The sequence below is a fragment of the Orbicella faveolata genome, unplaced genomic scaffold, assembly GCF_042242905.1.
Source record: "Orbicella faveolata isolate gen_17 unplaced genomic scaffold, um_ofav_v1 contig_4, whole genome shotgun sequence".
Classification (NCBI taxonomy): Eukaryota; Metazoa; Cnidaria; class Anthozoa; order Scleractinia; family Merulinidae; genus Orbicella; species Orbicella faveolata.
Window position 1 is genome coordinate 11,002,521 of NW_028301569.1, and position 14,623 is coordinate 11,017,143.

The 14,623-nt window shown below is 42.3% G+C and overlaps 2 protein-coding genes across 2 annotated transcripts; one reads left to right on the forward strand and one right to left on the reverse strand.

Annotated features, from left to right (window-relative positions):
- Positions 1-164: 164 nt before the first annotated feature.
- Positions 165-5,921, reverse strand: LOC110059544 (uncharacterized). The gene is made up of 2 exons (XM_020766253.2): positions 5,660-5,921; positions 165-3,125 (listed from the first exon to the last, which is right to left on the reverse strand). Exons 1-2 carry the CDS (start codon positions 5,753-5,755, stop codon positions 1,473-1,475), a joined length of 1,749 nt encoding a protein of 582 aa, XP_020621912.2. The 5' UTR covers positions 5,756-5,921; the 3' UTR covers positions 165-1,472.
- Positions 5,922-6,201: 280 nt separating this feature from the next.
- Positions 6,202-13,652, forward strand: LOC110059554 (uncharacterized). The gene is made up of 4 exons (XM_020766264.2): positions 6,202-6,826; positions 8,386-10,002; positions 10,964-11,229; positions 11,799-13,652. The coding sequence occupies exons 1-4, from the start codon at positions 6,544-6,546 to the stop codon at positions 12,066-12,068; spliced, it is 2,436 nt and encodes an 811-aa protein (XP_020621923.2). The 5' UTR covers positions 6,202-6,543; the 3' UTR covers positions 12,069-13,652.
- The last annotated feature ends 971 nt before the right edge of the window (positions 13,653-14,623 follow it).

Sequence of the window (14,623 nt, forward strand, 5' to 3'; positions counted from 1 at the left end):
GTCGACAGTGGACCGCTTTGTCGATAGTAGTAAAATTGGCAAAACCAGCCCTGCCTTTTATGCCGGAAGGGAATGAGAACTTTGCAATATACGAATTGCTGGCACATACGTGCGATAAAGTATTTGCCTCTTTCGTTCTCAAATGTTACATCAAATTCCATAAATTAGTTAGCAGCTTTTATTCCATGGTCCAAACACAAGGATCGAAATACCTATATAGTACAATAAACAGTATAAAGTGAACTATAGACTGCGAGCAGTCTTTCTTTGCCTCCAAAATCCGTGGGTAAGAAAGCAAAACAAGTGAACGTGCGAGCGTGACTGTGAGCGTGATGTGCGAGCGGCGATGACACGAGTTCATTATGATAGTCAAGGACTATGGCTTTATCAACAAGCTTAGTTAAAATCATATTGGACATATTGTACAGTATAAAAACAGTCAGTACCATATAAAATTGCCGCTCATTATTATATCTCTCAGTTACTACGCGCGCTGTGATTGGTCAATTTGGCGGGCCGTACTCCACTGTACGGCGCGCTAAAATTTAAACCTGTTTTCGTTGCCAAAATGTTTCGTGATTTATCGCCAGGTGTCCTTAACTTTTGTAGCAAGTAAAAGTCTGGAACTTTCTTTTACTTTAAATTTTGTATTAAAACGTGCTAACGACTTAACAGTGATTTAATAGACTCTTTCTGCTTTCGACGTGCGTCAGAAATTTGAAGTCTTTCCGTGTGAACAGAAATCGTTCCCGAACCCGTTAGACACACAGTAGAGATATAATAAATACTTCTTAATAACCGAGTTTTTCCCCTTCGATTTATGGCTTCGTTTCACGCTTTGAAGGGGAAAAACTCGGTCCGTAACTTACAGTGAAATTGAATTTTACACGACTAGCACTGTTGTTTATTTGCACATATTGCGAGCAATACACGGTGACGAATCACGTTCAATGAGTTTTATCATTCACTCTCTCTACATGCTTTCGTCTGATAAGTACAGACTTCGTCAGGGAGACAAATGGATCGAGGTTGCGTATAGACACTAAATTTTGGCAGTTTTACTAAGGCAGAGTGCTTAAAACTGACCGAAATCTGTTCCCGAACGGACGGCGCGGAATCAACGCTGAAATTAGCTAAAGATGAAATTTATATTGCGCATGTGCTAATAATCCCTAGGTTGTGGCGGTTTGAATCAGACCTATTAAGTTGTACTATAATGCGTTGCTGCGCAGCTCTGTTTTCACATTCTGAGTTAAAATTAAATTTAGGAATTGACCTGCTCCTCTTTAAAACCTCTATTTAGGTTCGCTCTTATTGATCTGCACCTCTTCTGTTCTCAGGCCTAGGGAAATTGTTTGCGTTCTTTACCTATTGTTTCGTTTGGCCAGTCATAAAGAACCTTGTTAACAGCGCTGGTCGCCCCAAATTCAGAGCGGTAACTTTCTTGTCCTAAACCTTAGTTCTAACCGAGTTCAGCACGCGATTGAGGTTTGAAAACCACAACTTCTTTTGAGCTCACAGTACGTGTTAACAATGCTGTGACATTGGACATACCCACTTGCGTTACAATCGATATACTGCACCAATCCGCCATGAATATCAACCCACGTGATCATGTCATCGCGTGACACAACAGAGGTGGTGTAACGCTGTAAGTCGTGTAAAGAAATATCAAACTTTGCTCGGCTGAAAACTTCACCGAGGCTGGAAAACGTGACAGTCGTTACTTTTTGTCGACTTCCCACAATCTTCGCCAGGCCACCACCGATGGAATGGCCCGTGAGGAGAATGGTGCTCCCCGTCGTTCGATTTATTTTCTGCACGTATGACTCAACCGAAGAGAAAGCAAAATCCTCGCGATTATTGTGCAGCAGTCTCTCAAGAAACGATGACGCGGTTATGTAAGACGTCACGAAGTTCAAGGGAAAAGTCTGCTTAGGTAGAGCCACAGAAGTCACTTTGTAACTGATAATCTCACTCCAAAGTTTCAGGTATTGAAACCATTCCCGAGAAGATGCGGTTCCCCGTATACCAATGACATGAACTTGAGTGGTGCCCTCGAGTAGGTGATAAAACCTGGGATTTCCCCCTGATATGAAGGTAACATTCCACGTCCCACCTCGATCAAGAAAATAACCGTTGACTGATTGAGTAAGATCTCGTTTGTTCCAGTTCTTCTGGTAAGCGATATACGAGAGATAGGCCATATCTGCAATGTTTAAACGTAAAGGAGTCCCGTACATTTTGCCGCAGATTGGGTACTTAGCCGAATTTTCACTGATAGAGAAATCGAGTGTGTCCCGCGTGTGATTGAGAGGTGGGAAATTGCAATCTTTATCACAATGTACTTGCGACGTGCTCGCCAAAATCATCACAGCAAGGTAGGCAGCGATGAACATCAAAGCAAAACGTTTCTTTATCACAAAGTATTCCCCATTAGGTCTTCTACAGCCTCGAAAGATGACGTATAAAATGAGACAGGCGGTAAGAAACGGGTAGAAAAACGCAAAGCAAACCGCCCCAGTTGACGCCCCGACGAGTGTGAACGACACAGGGGAGAGAATTGAAAACATAACAAACAGAAAACGCATCGGGAGTAGGACTACAACGTAAGCTTCGTGGCTTTCCTCTCTGTAGCAGAATACTATCAAACCAACTGAGCCTATCACTGCCACAATCAAAGCTGCAAACCAACACACTATCAGACAACTGCTGAGAAAAGTCATGACGCCAAAGTTCTTATCTGCGCAAGCAGCGTGGATACTTGAGCTCAATAAGATGGCGAGGAAAATTCCCACTTTGACTACTCTGAACTTGAGAGATCTTTTAACAACAGCGACTTTTATGATTTCCCAGAACAACGAGAACACGAAACACACTACGAAGATTGTGCAGCAAAGGAGAATTAACATACAACACGTGTAGAAATTCTGATAATCCATGGACTCTCCTAGCGGTGAAATCATCTCGAAAGTCATTTCCAGTGCACAGTTTATGGCGAAGCTGAAAGCTGTCACAAAGAAGGACACCAGAGAAATGACTATGGTCACGTGAGATATCGGATAAAGGGTTGAAAATAACCCTCTGAGGATCTTCCATTGCAAACCTTCACGGCGTGGAAATATCTGTAAGAAACAAGACATAAATAGAAGTATAATATCTTAATTTGCCGCCGTCGCTGCCAATCTCCCCACCCCCTCCCCCCTCCCCTCACCTTATTATAAGCTATGAAAACTTATTGGGGAACGGATTATTTTTTGGAACATGAAGGTTATTAAAGAAACGATTTTGATTCCCACGTTTGGGGTGGTTAGTTTACCGAAGGGCGTATCTTAGGGACAGGTTCGCTTGTTATCGGTACTGTACGATTTCAAGAACTTAACGAAAGCTGATATAGTTTCTTCACAGGTTGCCCAAACTCACAAATGAGCGTCCCTTTGTGCTCTATACATGACAAACCAGCGAAGCTAAAAGCCGCCTAAATTGCCATAAATTGGCCTAAAAACCTCACCGGGAAACCAAAACACACGCCTGAAGCGAAAGAGGTTTATTTTGTTCATATTCCGTCGTATCTTTTAGGGTTAAGAACATAACATTTTCCTAACACAAATCCTTGTATTTCGACTGTTGCGTAACCTGAATGTATAAGGGACGCTCATTTGCGGGTTTGGTTAACCTGTGGTTTGTTCAGATTATAAGTCTTGTACTACATGTATAGACCTCTTCACAGGATATTGCATGAAAGAGACATGCTGAGACTTAAATTCTCCTGAATTTAAGCACAACCGTTGTTGAAACGTAAGTTCCTTTAATTGATAATCCCTCTTAGTTACGTAAGCCGACCAAAATGACTTCAAGGTAAAAATGGTCAAATATAAGCCAGTAAATTTTACGGTATATTGTCAGGAGCTCTTAATTATAAACACGTCTTGGCGCGATGAAACAAAGTACGTGTATGGAAGTGGTACGTGATGATAGAAAATTCAACGCTTGTCCTTTCAGGCTGGTCACGTTGACACCACAAGGAAATGTCAAATAAAATACATCCAAGCTCTCACGGATTCACTCATCCTTATTCCTAGGGTGTCTCTGGGGTGTCTTGTCTTCCCGTTAAGAGAGGCGAGAAGGAGACCCTGGAAATAGAGTTGAGAGAGACATTGAACCCATTCTGAGACGATCACATTTGGGAGTGGCTCCACTGGTCCGCTCTGGAGAGGTATCCAATTGCAGCGAGACCAGCGCGACCAGCTAGATATCCATTAGACTGGGAGAAGTCTCTGTTTTGCTCGAAAATCCGTAGGGAAGAACGCAAAGAAGAATGCAACACAAGTGATTGGTTGTGAACATGCAAAGCCGCGAGCCACAAGTAGCGCGGGCGTAGGAAGATGAACAAAAAGAGAGACTGCAATGTCATGTCCGTTTAGGGTGAGTTGACAAACAGGGGTTGACAATGTTTCAGACTTCAAAACTGAATTTCCTGTCTTTCGTATGTAAAACAATCAGTCCATGATACTTTGTGTTCGCGAGCCGGACAAATCTAAAAAAGGAAATTATCTCATAATCCCGGAACAATGCCAGCGATACTCTTTTTTTGTTTATCAAACCAAATCTCAAACAGGGTCACGTATTAAAAGAAAAAGTCGAAAAAAATTGAAAAGAAAGTTAGAGAGCCTGTCACGGCCTTCTTTATAACTGACTAATGAATTGAAACTTTTCTTGTGTATTAAAGTTCAAATTCTTCTACAACAAGAAGAAAACAAGAGAAAAACGAGGACAACAACACTCACTCCCTTTCAGCTTGAGCTGATTGTGGCTCATTTGTAATATTTGCTGTTGTTATAATACTCTGCGACCCCGCCAACAGATGAAGGGTCAAGATACTGGCAGGGAAACGATCAGGGCTAGACACTTCTGTGAAGGTGTATCTTTCTTTTAATTTTGTAGGGTTATTGTAGCCTTGAAAAGAAAATACACTGACGCTTTTGAGAAGTGGGGGAGAGAAATATTTGAGAAAAATAAGGACTGAAGGGAGTAAGATTACGGGAGGCGCCGAAATTTGAGCTAAAAATTACTCAATAGCTAACTCGTAATGAAAACACCAAACGTGCGATTTAGGAGAATCATATTAACTTTTGACTGATAGCATAATGTCTTGGTCCGAAAACCGATAGTCTGCGAGAGAGACACGTCTGCACTAGATCGCAGGCTAGAAAACCGATTGCTTAGCCGTGAAAATTGGCAGGAGTGACAATAAGGGTGCGTTCCTTTGGGGTGATCTGGATCAGGATCATTGATCCAAGATCTGTCTGGATCATGGTGCATCAAAGAAACCGATGAATCCACTCTGGTCATGGATTCATCGGTTTCTTTGATGCACCATGATCCTGATCCTGATCACTCCAGAGTGACGCACCCTAATTTAGCAAGGTAAAACTCCGACATGAACGGGCCACATCAAGCTTACTAGTAGGAACTCATCCTCCAGAAACGCCCCTAACAATAACCCGGGAACAATATTTGTCTCGTCCATTCGATTGATCTCAATCTAGACAGTAAAGCAATGACCAACTCGGTAGCGAAACAAAATACTATGTGAGCTGTTCGTGACGTGCTTTTAAACCTAAATATGTCGTTTCTTTCTAAATAAGTAACTTCTTACCCGAACAGTGCTTCTAGATCGAGGACTGACAAACAATGGAGTGTTCTCTTCTTCTTCCGTCAATACAAGGATATCTTCGATGTGTCCTTGGGCCATACCTTTTTCTTCTGTGTCTTCGAAAACTCTTAAGTTTTCCGCGCTAACATCATTTCTTCCTGTTATTTCTGATTGTAGAGCGAACAAGCATCACTATAGGCTTACGTGGCGCTGTGACTGCAAGTCAAATCTCGTTATGAAACACGCATGCTAAATTGCACAACTTCCGGTATAACAACGTCTAGCGTGACATCGGGGCGACTATTGTAGGTCAACTGTGGACATCTCATGAACGAGTGACTGATGCATTGCGTGACCATCGTTGCCAGCGGGTGAACGTTTTCCCGTTCCGCTGGACAGGGTAACGAGGGCTCTGAGAACGAGATTGCGTAGTTCTCTGCTAGAGAGAGAGCAGTATTGCCCATTTTCAAACGCGCGCACCGAGTGGTTAATCTCCTTTATCGCGTTTAAATTGCAACTTTATGATTTATGATTTTTTTGCTCATGAACTAACCCCAGGGTCATTCGACTCTTAGCCAAATTCTCTCTCGTTCCAGGATTCTTCCGGATTGAAATTAGAAACACTCTCAAGTGACTGGGGTTTCATTCCGGGAGTCTGGTCATGAGTGACGTCACGGAATCAAGTTGAATATTTTGCTTGTGTACAAATCCATTTTTAGATAGATTTTTTGCCGACGGTAGCTCATGGTGGTTCTACGTCTGGGCTGTAACAAAAATAGGCTCTGGTAATTTAGCAGAGTATCGCTTGCTATTGTATTGTCCTGCAGGACCAGTAGCGCACAAAAAGTTTCAAAAGTTTAACGAGCTAGTAGATCAAAGCTGACAAGATGGCTTCAGATCAAGACCTGTTGTTCAAGACGCTCCTCATGTCCATTTCAAATCAACTCACGACAGAAGACCTCGAAAAAATGAAGTTCGGTCTTGAGTTACCTCAGGGCACCTTAGAAGACGTACAAAAACCGTTCGAACTCTTTCGTCGAATGATGAACGCTAAGTTATTGTCTGCCGAAAATCGAGGTCACTTGGCGTCCCTGTTGCAGTTTGCTGGTCGATTCGATTTGTGTAACGAGCTGATGCAACACCGTGTGTCCCAGTTTGGGCCAACTGAAGGTGAGTTGAAGTTTACTGCTAAAAGTTTAGTCTACTTGATGCTTCTGATAGAGAATGGCATTTAATAGCTAACCCAGAGGAACGTACTAAACGTGCTCTAACCTTCGTTCTCACTACACATCTCGGAACCGTGAAAACTCGAGCACTATTTACAGCTCGTTATTCAGTCTCAAGTTTAATTAAGTTGATGAAAACTTAATGGCGTTCCTAAGTAACGAAGTCACGCGAAGTAGTGCCTCACAAATTTACTTCCAATCTAGTAAGGAAGAAAGTTGTTTCATCACAAATATCTGCTAGGTAGCTTACTACAACAGCGGAAGTCGATAAAGGGATTTCATGCGTGACCATAGTGAAATTACTGATTTATTGCATTTCAAAACGTATTTCAAATATATTTTTTCTCGTTCATTGTATTATTGAGATAGTTCTGGTGGCTCGAGTTTTATTTGTTTCGAGGAACAAGTCAGAGGAATTGGAATTTTACTGGTAAATGCGAAATTGATGGGAGAGTCCCTATGCGTCATGACTGTCTATTGTTCACGTGCTCATTCATGAGTCGAATGTTACTAATATTGTTCACGTTCGTTTCCAGTCACGCTATCGTCCAAAATGCTTGTAGCAGTAGTTAAAATTGACAACGTTGGCAGTAGTAAGTCATATTGTGAGTTTTTCATTGTGAAATAATCAACCTTATCCGAAGAAAAATCCTTTTATTTTGTTGAGAGTTTTGCGCTTTGATTTTATGCTAGAGTAATTGTGACCAATTGTCGGATTCCTCGCGTGCTTTACAGAGACCATGACGTCATAGATCACGCTACTGCAGCGGAAAATTTATATTGTTTGCATACCGTAAGTGTAACAATCCTTATGAACAGTTTGTTCGATCACATGTTTGCTATTCGATTAAGTTTAGAGAACGCTTTAGTCGATTTTAGAACGTTTCCGTTAGAACCTTAGCCATTCAAACACGAATTCTGAATTCAGCTGATCCGGTCGATCGTTTTACAATGTAATTCCCCCTTACAATTGTCTACGATGCAGTTTATATCCCGGCCAAGACTCTATCAGAAACAGTATGATAACACTTTTATCAGTTCCGACTTTAAGCTACAGGATTTAGAGACGGGTGTTGGAGAAACTCGGCGTTTGTCATGCCAGTAGAAAAATGAAATTCTTAAAAATTGTATAATAATATGCATGATACCAGTTTCGGTCTACCCTCCTCCGAGTTCAGACTCCGTCAAATGCGCTAGCTGGCCCAATTCAAAACGGCGGCCGGTTGCGACTCTCGACAAAGAGATAATATCAAAGAGAGATGGAGATTGGGGATAGACATTGTAGCAACCATGTAGCCGTGACAAATTCAAAGACAGTGCGAGCGAGCCCTCCTGGTGGCTAACTAAAAAAGGAAATTTGACTACACTGCTTTATGCATGATATTCAAGGAAAATGTCTGGCCAAGTTTGACCCATTCCATGTTAAGATTAATCTTGAACAGACGAAATCATCCTTGTGCAAGTCTTACTTTCTTATCTTTTTTTTCCTTTTTGGAATTTTAGATGCCCGTCAGTGCTATGCCGGAGATCTCCCTTGCAGGCCTCCTCATTTTTACGGCAGGAGCCAAACTTTGGATGAAATTGTTGAGGTACTCAGTAAAAACAATGGCCAACGCCTTGTTATTATAACCGGCCCGCCAGGCTATGGAAAATCCTGTTTAGCGCAAACAATTGGACACACGATGCTTGAAAAACAATTCAAGGTCATCTTCCTGTGCTTACGCGAGATCAAGGCTGTGGATAAGATGTCTGCGAAGATTCTACTTGCCTTAAACGTTTGCCAGGGACTGGCCAACAAACAGTGTGACTTGGCTAAGTCGCATTTAAGGTCACTGACCACGAAGACTATATTAATTCTTGACAACGCTGAGGATCTTCTTAGTCAAGAAGACACGAGACATGATTTTAATAATTTTATTGACCACGTGGCCAAGTTCGCGAAGAATGTCAAATGCGTCATTGCTTCAAGGGTGTGGTGCCCAGCCTCCTCTCGCCACCCGGTCAAACTGCTCGCTTTAGAAAATGACGCCGCAGCGGAACTGCTCCGAGTGAAAGTCCAAGAATGCACCATGTTAACATTAGAAGACCATGAGGCCACGACTATTGCAAATCTTTGCTTCAATGTCCCTCTCATTTTGAATGCGGCCGCCGCCTACTTAGAATTTGTTAGTCCGCAGAAGTTGATTGAAATTTTGGAAGAAAGTTCTGCTCCTATAAACTTAGCTGATATGGAGGATTTGTCGCCGGAATTTAAAATGAGGCGCTTTCTCAAGGGTTGTTTGCAACAACTCGGTCAAGAAGACCAGGAAGCCCTGGTCTCCTTAGCGGTCTTCCCAGCGGCGTTTGATTATGAACAGGCAGCGCGCGTGTATGATTCACCCAGGCTTGACGTGACTTTGATGCAGCTAGTAAAGAGGTCACTTGTCCACTGTGATGTGAAATCCAAGCGGTATTTTGTTCACCAAGTGATTCAACTTTGTTGCAAGGAAAACGCCAAGAACGACGAGCGGTTGTGCGCGTGTTACAACAAAGCACGAGAGAGGTTTGTTGAACATTATTTGGCCCTTATCACAGAACTTCATCGGGGCTTTCTAAGCAGAGGCCACATGCAACAGAACCTTTGTCGTTACTTTGCAGAGGAACAGTATATTATACAAGCAATTTGGTGGGCGGCAAAGGGTGGTACAGCGCTCGCCACACGCTGTGTAGAGATTCTCAACAATGCTGTGATTTTCTTAGCCAAAGTCATGAAGAGGAGTGAATTTGAAGAAGTTTACGAGCTCGTATTAAGCGCATTGCAAGGCGATTTGCGTTTAGTTGCCGACTGTCTTACTTGCGTCGGTATAAAACAAATCTACAGCTGTGAATGCCATCGAGCATGCAACGTCACGTCAGAGCGAGGCTACAGGGTTCTACAGAGAGCGTTAGAGATTTACGATCAGCTAGACCTGACCGAGGGAGAGCTGGTACTACAGTGCTACAGCAAGATCGCCCGCTGCATGGCCAAGAATGGAAACCCGTCAAGAGCACTGGAACTGAGTGCACGAGCTCTTGAAGCGCGGGAAAAGAAGGGAGAAGAAGAACCCCTGAAGTATGCGGCTTGTTGCAACGACAGAGCAGGTTTGACACGCTCGACTTCTTCATCGTTATTTTCTGTACATGTTACAGATTGCGTACTCCGGTTACAATTTTTCACAACTGAGTGAACAAACGTTAAAGGAGCTACTTGACGGATTGCGCATCTTGAAAAGTCTAGACTAAAGTTTTCAAGTTCATCCTTTATAATCCGTGTTAATCTTCTCCATCCTTAACCATCCTTGTTCCTTTGTAGTTTACTATTATTTCTTTGGTGTTTTTCTATCTTAGTAAACTATCATGCCGTGACTGAGCTCCTTTAGCATTGCTGTACATGCATAATGTTGCAGACAGTGGATAAAAGTCAACATTGATGCGTGTCATATTGAAGTTTGTCGACAGAGATTTAAAATGTTATACACAATGCCGTATATTGTAGGCGCGAATTAAAATTGTTGCGCATAATTTTGCAGATACATATAGTAGACACGAATTTAAATTGTTGCGCACAATATTGCAGTTAGTAGACACGAACAATAACAACAACATTTATCTGTACAGAAAAAAGGAAAGAAAAATACAATTATTTGAAGCTTATAAAATAGTATTAGCTGCCTATAACGATCATGAGGCTAAGAATTTAGATTGTTGCACACTATGATGCAGATTATAAACACGAGATAAAATTGTTTCGCTCAATACAGCATTTAGAAGACATGAATTAAAATTGATGCGCGCGATGTTGCAGAAAGAAGACACCGATTTAAATTGTTGCGCACAATACTGCAGCTAGTACCCAAGAGTAATACAACTGTTGTGTACAATGCCTCATTGGTTCATGAAATTTAAAATTGCTGCGCACAATCTGCAGGTAGCAAAATATTTAGTTCAATGTTGCAGGATTATGACGCAACTCTACTTCTGAAGGTTAATGATGTGATGGTTTGATTTCCATGGGCTTTGCATAATGAAGTTATTTAAGCTGTTTTTGTTTTTCTTTCATTAGTTGTTCAAAGCTCCTTGAACAACCACGTGGAAGCCTTGAGTCTCAGAGAACGCGCCCTCAGTGCCTATATCGACCAACTAGATGATCATCCGTTCACTGGAACGCTTTATAACTATCTGGGCAATGATTCTCTCGCGCTGGGCAACTTTGATAAAGCGGTCGAGTATTTCTCCAAGGCGCTGATTATCAGGAAAAAGGTTCTTGGGTTTTACCACCAAGAGACTGCTCGTTCTCTCCATGATTTGGGTGTGGCCTACAAAATGAAGGTTAGTTTGTTATTTTAAAAGCTTTACTACTCCTTTTAAAAAGTAGTCTTCGCCACAGCTGTATTTTAGGATGTCACGCAACGCTCGCAAAATCGGGTTCGGAGGAGACTATGTAAAAAGGAGGGGAATAAATAGGTAAGGCCCTTTTCCTAATAGTTTTAAAATGCATCGAAGTCAAGGTGTAGAGGGGTCGAGTCTCTAAGCCTGATTGTGGTCCTCTCGGTATGACCTGGGGCAAAATGAATACCACGCTGACATAGAAATTAAACCGCCGGTATTTTAGTACTCTTAATCTCAGAGGAGATAGTTGTTCTGGTGTTCCTGATCTGTTGACAGTAACAAAATTTTGCTTTCATTTTAGTCGCACACTTAGTAGCGTAGTTGATTACGTCCTTTTCACCCCAGCGCGCACGTAGCTTGTGAACCATGCCTTGTGTGACGCACAGAACGTGTACGCACTAACAAAAGTAGGCACCGTCCACAGTGGGGTTGGTGGGGTTGGTGCGCATTGTGTGCACCTCTCCGAATTCTAATTACTGTTTCACTAATGCCTTCTCTTTGATGTTCAGGAAGACTTTGGGAACGCCATGAAGCAACTTGACGAAGCGGTCGCGGTTCAGGAACAGTTATTTGACGTCCCACACGAGAAACTCAAATCACTGCAAGAAAAGAGTGAGTTATGCTGTCGGCTGAATTTACCTGACTGTGAAGCAGCTGTTCAGGAACTACAAGTGAAAATACAGGATTGCAAGGAACAGATGGCACAGGCCAAAGAGTTCAACAACGTGAGACTGGAAAGAATTATGAACTTTGCCAGCAACAATAACGTCATTCCGTAGAATTGCAATTATGGATGTTTCATCAGTCATGGAACAGAGTCAGTTTATATTGGACTACGAGTAGTCCCTCTTTCGCTGAGTCCGTCATGCTTGACGCGAAAGGAAACCGCTTGAAAAAAATGGCCTCGCGAAATCCTTGGGGCGAGAAGCGTGCTATTCGCAGCCCCAGGATTTCGCGCGGCCATTTTCTCCTCGTGGTTTATTTACGGACTCAGCGAACGAAGGACTACTTGTAGTCCAGTTTATCTAACTCATGGTAACCGTTGTTTGTTGTTTGTGAGCGCCACTCGTTTTCCAAGCCGAACCTCACCCCTGTGTGCTCACCACTACGACTATGTATTATTACTTTAAGGCTGCAAAGAACATGGAACTGATCGGTCGCGAAGAAACTGATTAAGACTGGGAACAATCTCAGATTTCTTTCTCAGAGATTTAGAATTTAAAAGTCAGCCGAAGAACAAATCACTTCTGCATGTTTGCAGACCGTCAGAAGCCAAATTGCAACATCTCTCTCTTCAGGTGCCCAGCTGAGGACAGTTGAGGAAAACAAGTGCTTTTTTCCGCAAATCTTGCGCTCTTTCCGAGTCTTATTGTCCAATCAGAATTAGCGCGCACAGTCTTAAAGTCGTGACACCTAGCAACGTAATATCGAGCAAATACCACGGACTCAATTCATTCCTCTGTCAAAAGATCATCGGATGAAAAAACTGCGCCTGATTCACCTTGACCGAAAGTGTTTGGAAGGATAAATTGAGCCAAAGGGTACAAGCAATATGAAAGTTTTTCCACAAGCTTAGTTTACATCGTTACCGATCGCGATTAAAAAGTAGCGGCTAATTGTGATTTTGTAGTTTTAACTGAGTTCGTGCCATACGAACGCAGTTAGAAGACTAAGTGGATGATCGCATGTACTGCCAAGTTAACCTAAGTTAAATTCATATATCAGGAGGTTTTCCCTAAGTGTCGTGACTTATTTTTCATGCGAGAGTCAGACATCAGTTTTATAGTTGGCTTGATAATTCAATATAGTTTTTTGCGGACTTAAACATGTAGATGTAGATGTAGATGTAGAAGAACCTTGTTCAATCCCTGAACTCTCCTTTCCTCCCGCACTTTTCAGGGGTTGAACCCAGGCGGGGCCATGCAAGTTATTCTGAACTCTCATTTCTTCCCGCACTATACAGGGGTTGAACCCAGACACATGCATGTTATCCTGGACTCTCTTTTCTCTCGCCTGGGTTCATCCCCTATATATATAGGGTGGGAAGAAAAGAGAGTTTAGGGACTGAATTAAGGAGAGACACGGCCAGAAGTGCGTTGATGAGTTCTTGTCGAGAGCCTTATTTAATATTCCATTTGCTATTAGAATTTGTGTTGTAGCCGTTGTATCGCTATCTACTCTACGACAGAAAAATTGAATTTTTGCTGAAGAGTAGACGGTTGTAAAAGGAGTCTAGGTTGCAAAATTAAAAATAGTGGTAAACCGACATACTAAATGACAGGCTTTTACGTAGCTTGTAAGAACTGTGAATTGTAACTTATCTTTATCAACAAAACTTTAAAATAGAAATAATGTGAAAATAAGTCCGTAAGTAGGGCATATTCCTATGTCACGTGATCAGGTTATGTTGTTAACCAGCTTCTGGCACGAAGACATCCTAGCTCGTTCCCAGTCATTTCTCAGCGCGCTGATGAGCAACAGTATTCTCTCTGTTTTGGTGATGCCATTCGATATAGTAGAGTCCTCCAAACAGGTACAGGAACATGGGCAAGTAAAACTATACAAGACGAAGATAACCCGAATCTTGTTCGATAGCCTCTGGATCCGAATCTTATTAAAGGCGGCAAAAAACGAAGCGAAGGCTGTCGGTGCGAAAAGATGCATCATCGCAATCGTTTAAGTGTCTCGATGTGAAGGTCCCTAAAGAATACACCGTGACACTTTTTACGATGTTCAACGTTTTACGTAGGTGGTTACAAGAAGTTAGGCGAATGTTGACAACATTTCACAGCTAGGCTATCTGTCAGGTCAGGATCAGATCCTGATCAGATCTGTTATGCAAAGAGGACAGATTAAGTAGCCTCCCACGCAGGCGCTCCAAAGATCAAGAGCGTCTGCGTGGGAGGGCCTGGGAGGTTACAGATAAAGAGGCTTTCCCGTCCATTGTAAGAGTATTGTGACAATTGAATGTCAATAATATGCAAGGAAGAGAGAAACGTTATCTTAGGACAAAGTGAAATTTTGGAGGTACTAATCAAAATTGGTGAAAAGTTGGTTTTTTTTCTGGTGTTGTGGAGATAAACACTGTATAATTTGGATAAACTGTAATGCAAGGACCACTTGTACAAACAGCAGCGGAGTGAAGCCGGATCTTGGTTTGGATCAGGGCCAGCAGTGTAAAATAAAGCATAAAACCAATTGAAAGGCTGACCGGACTGCTGAAAAGGGTAAATTTAACGCCCAATCTGTTCCCGAAGAAGGTTAGTCCCGTCTAACCAAAATGTTGGGCATTAACTTTACCCTTTTCAGCCGTCCAGTCAGCCTTTCAATTGGT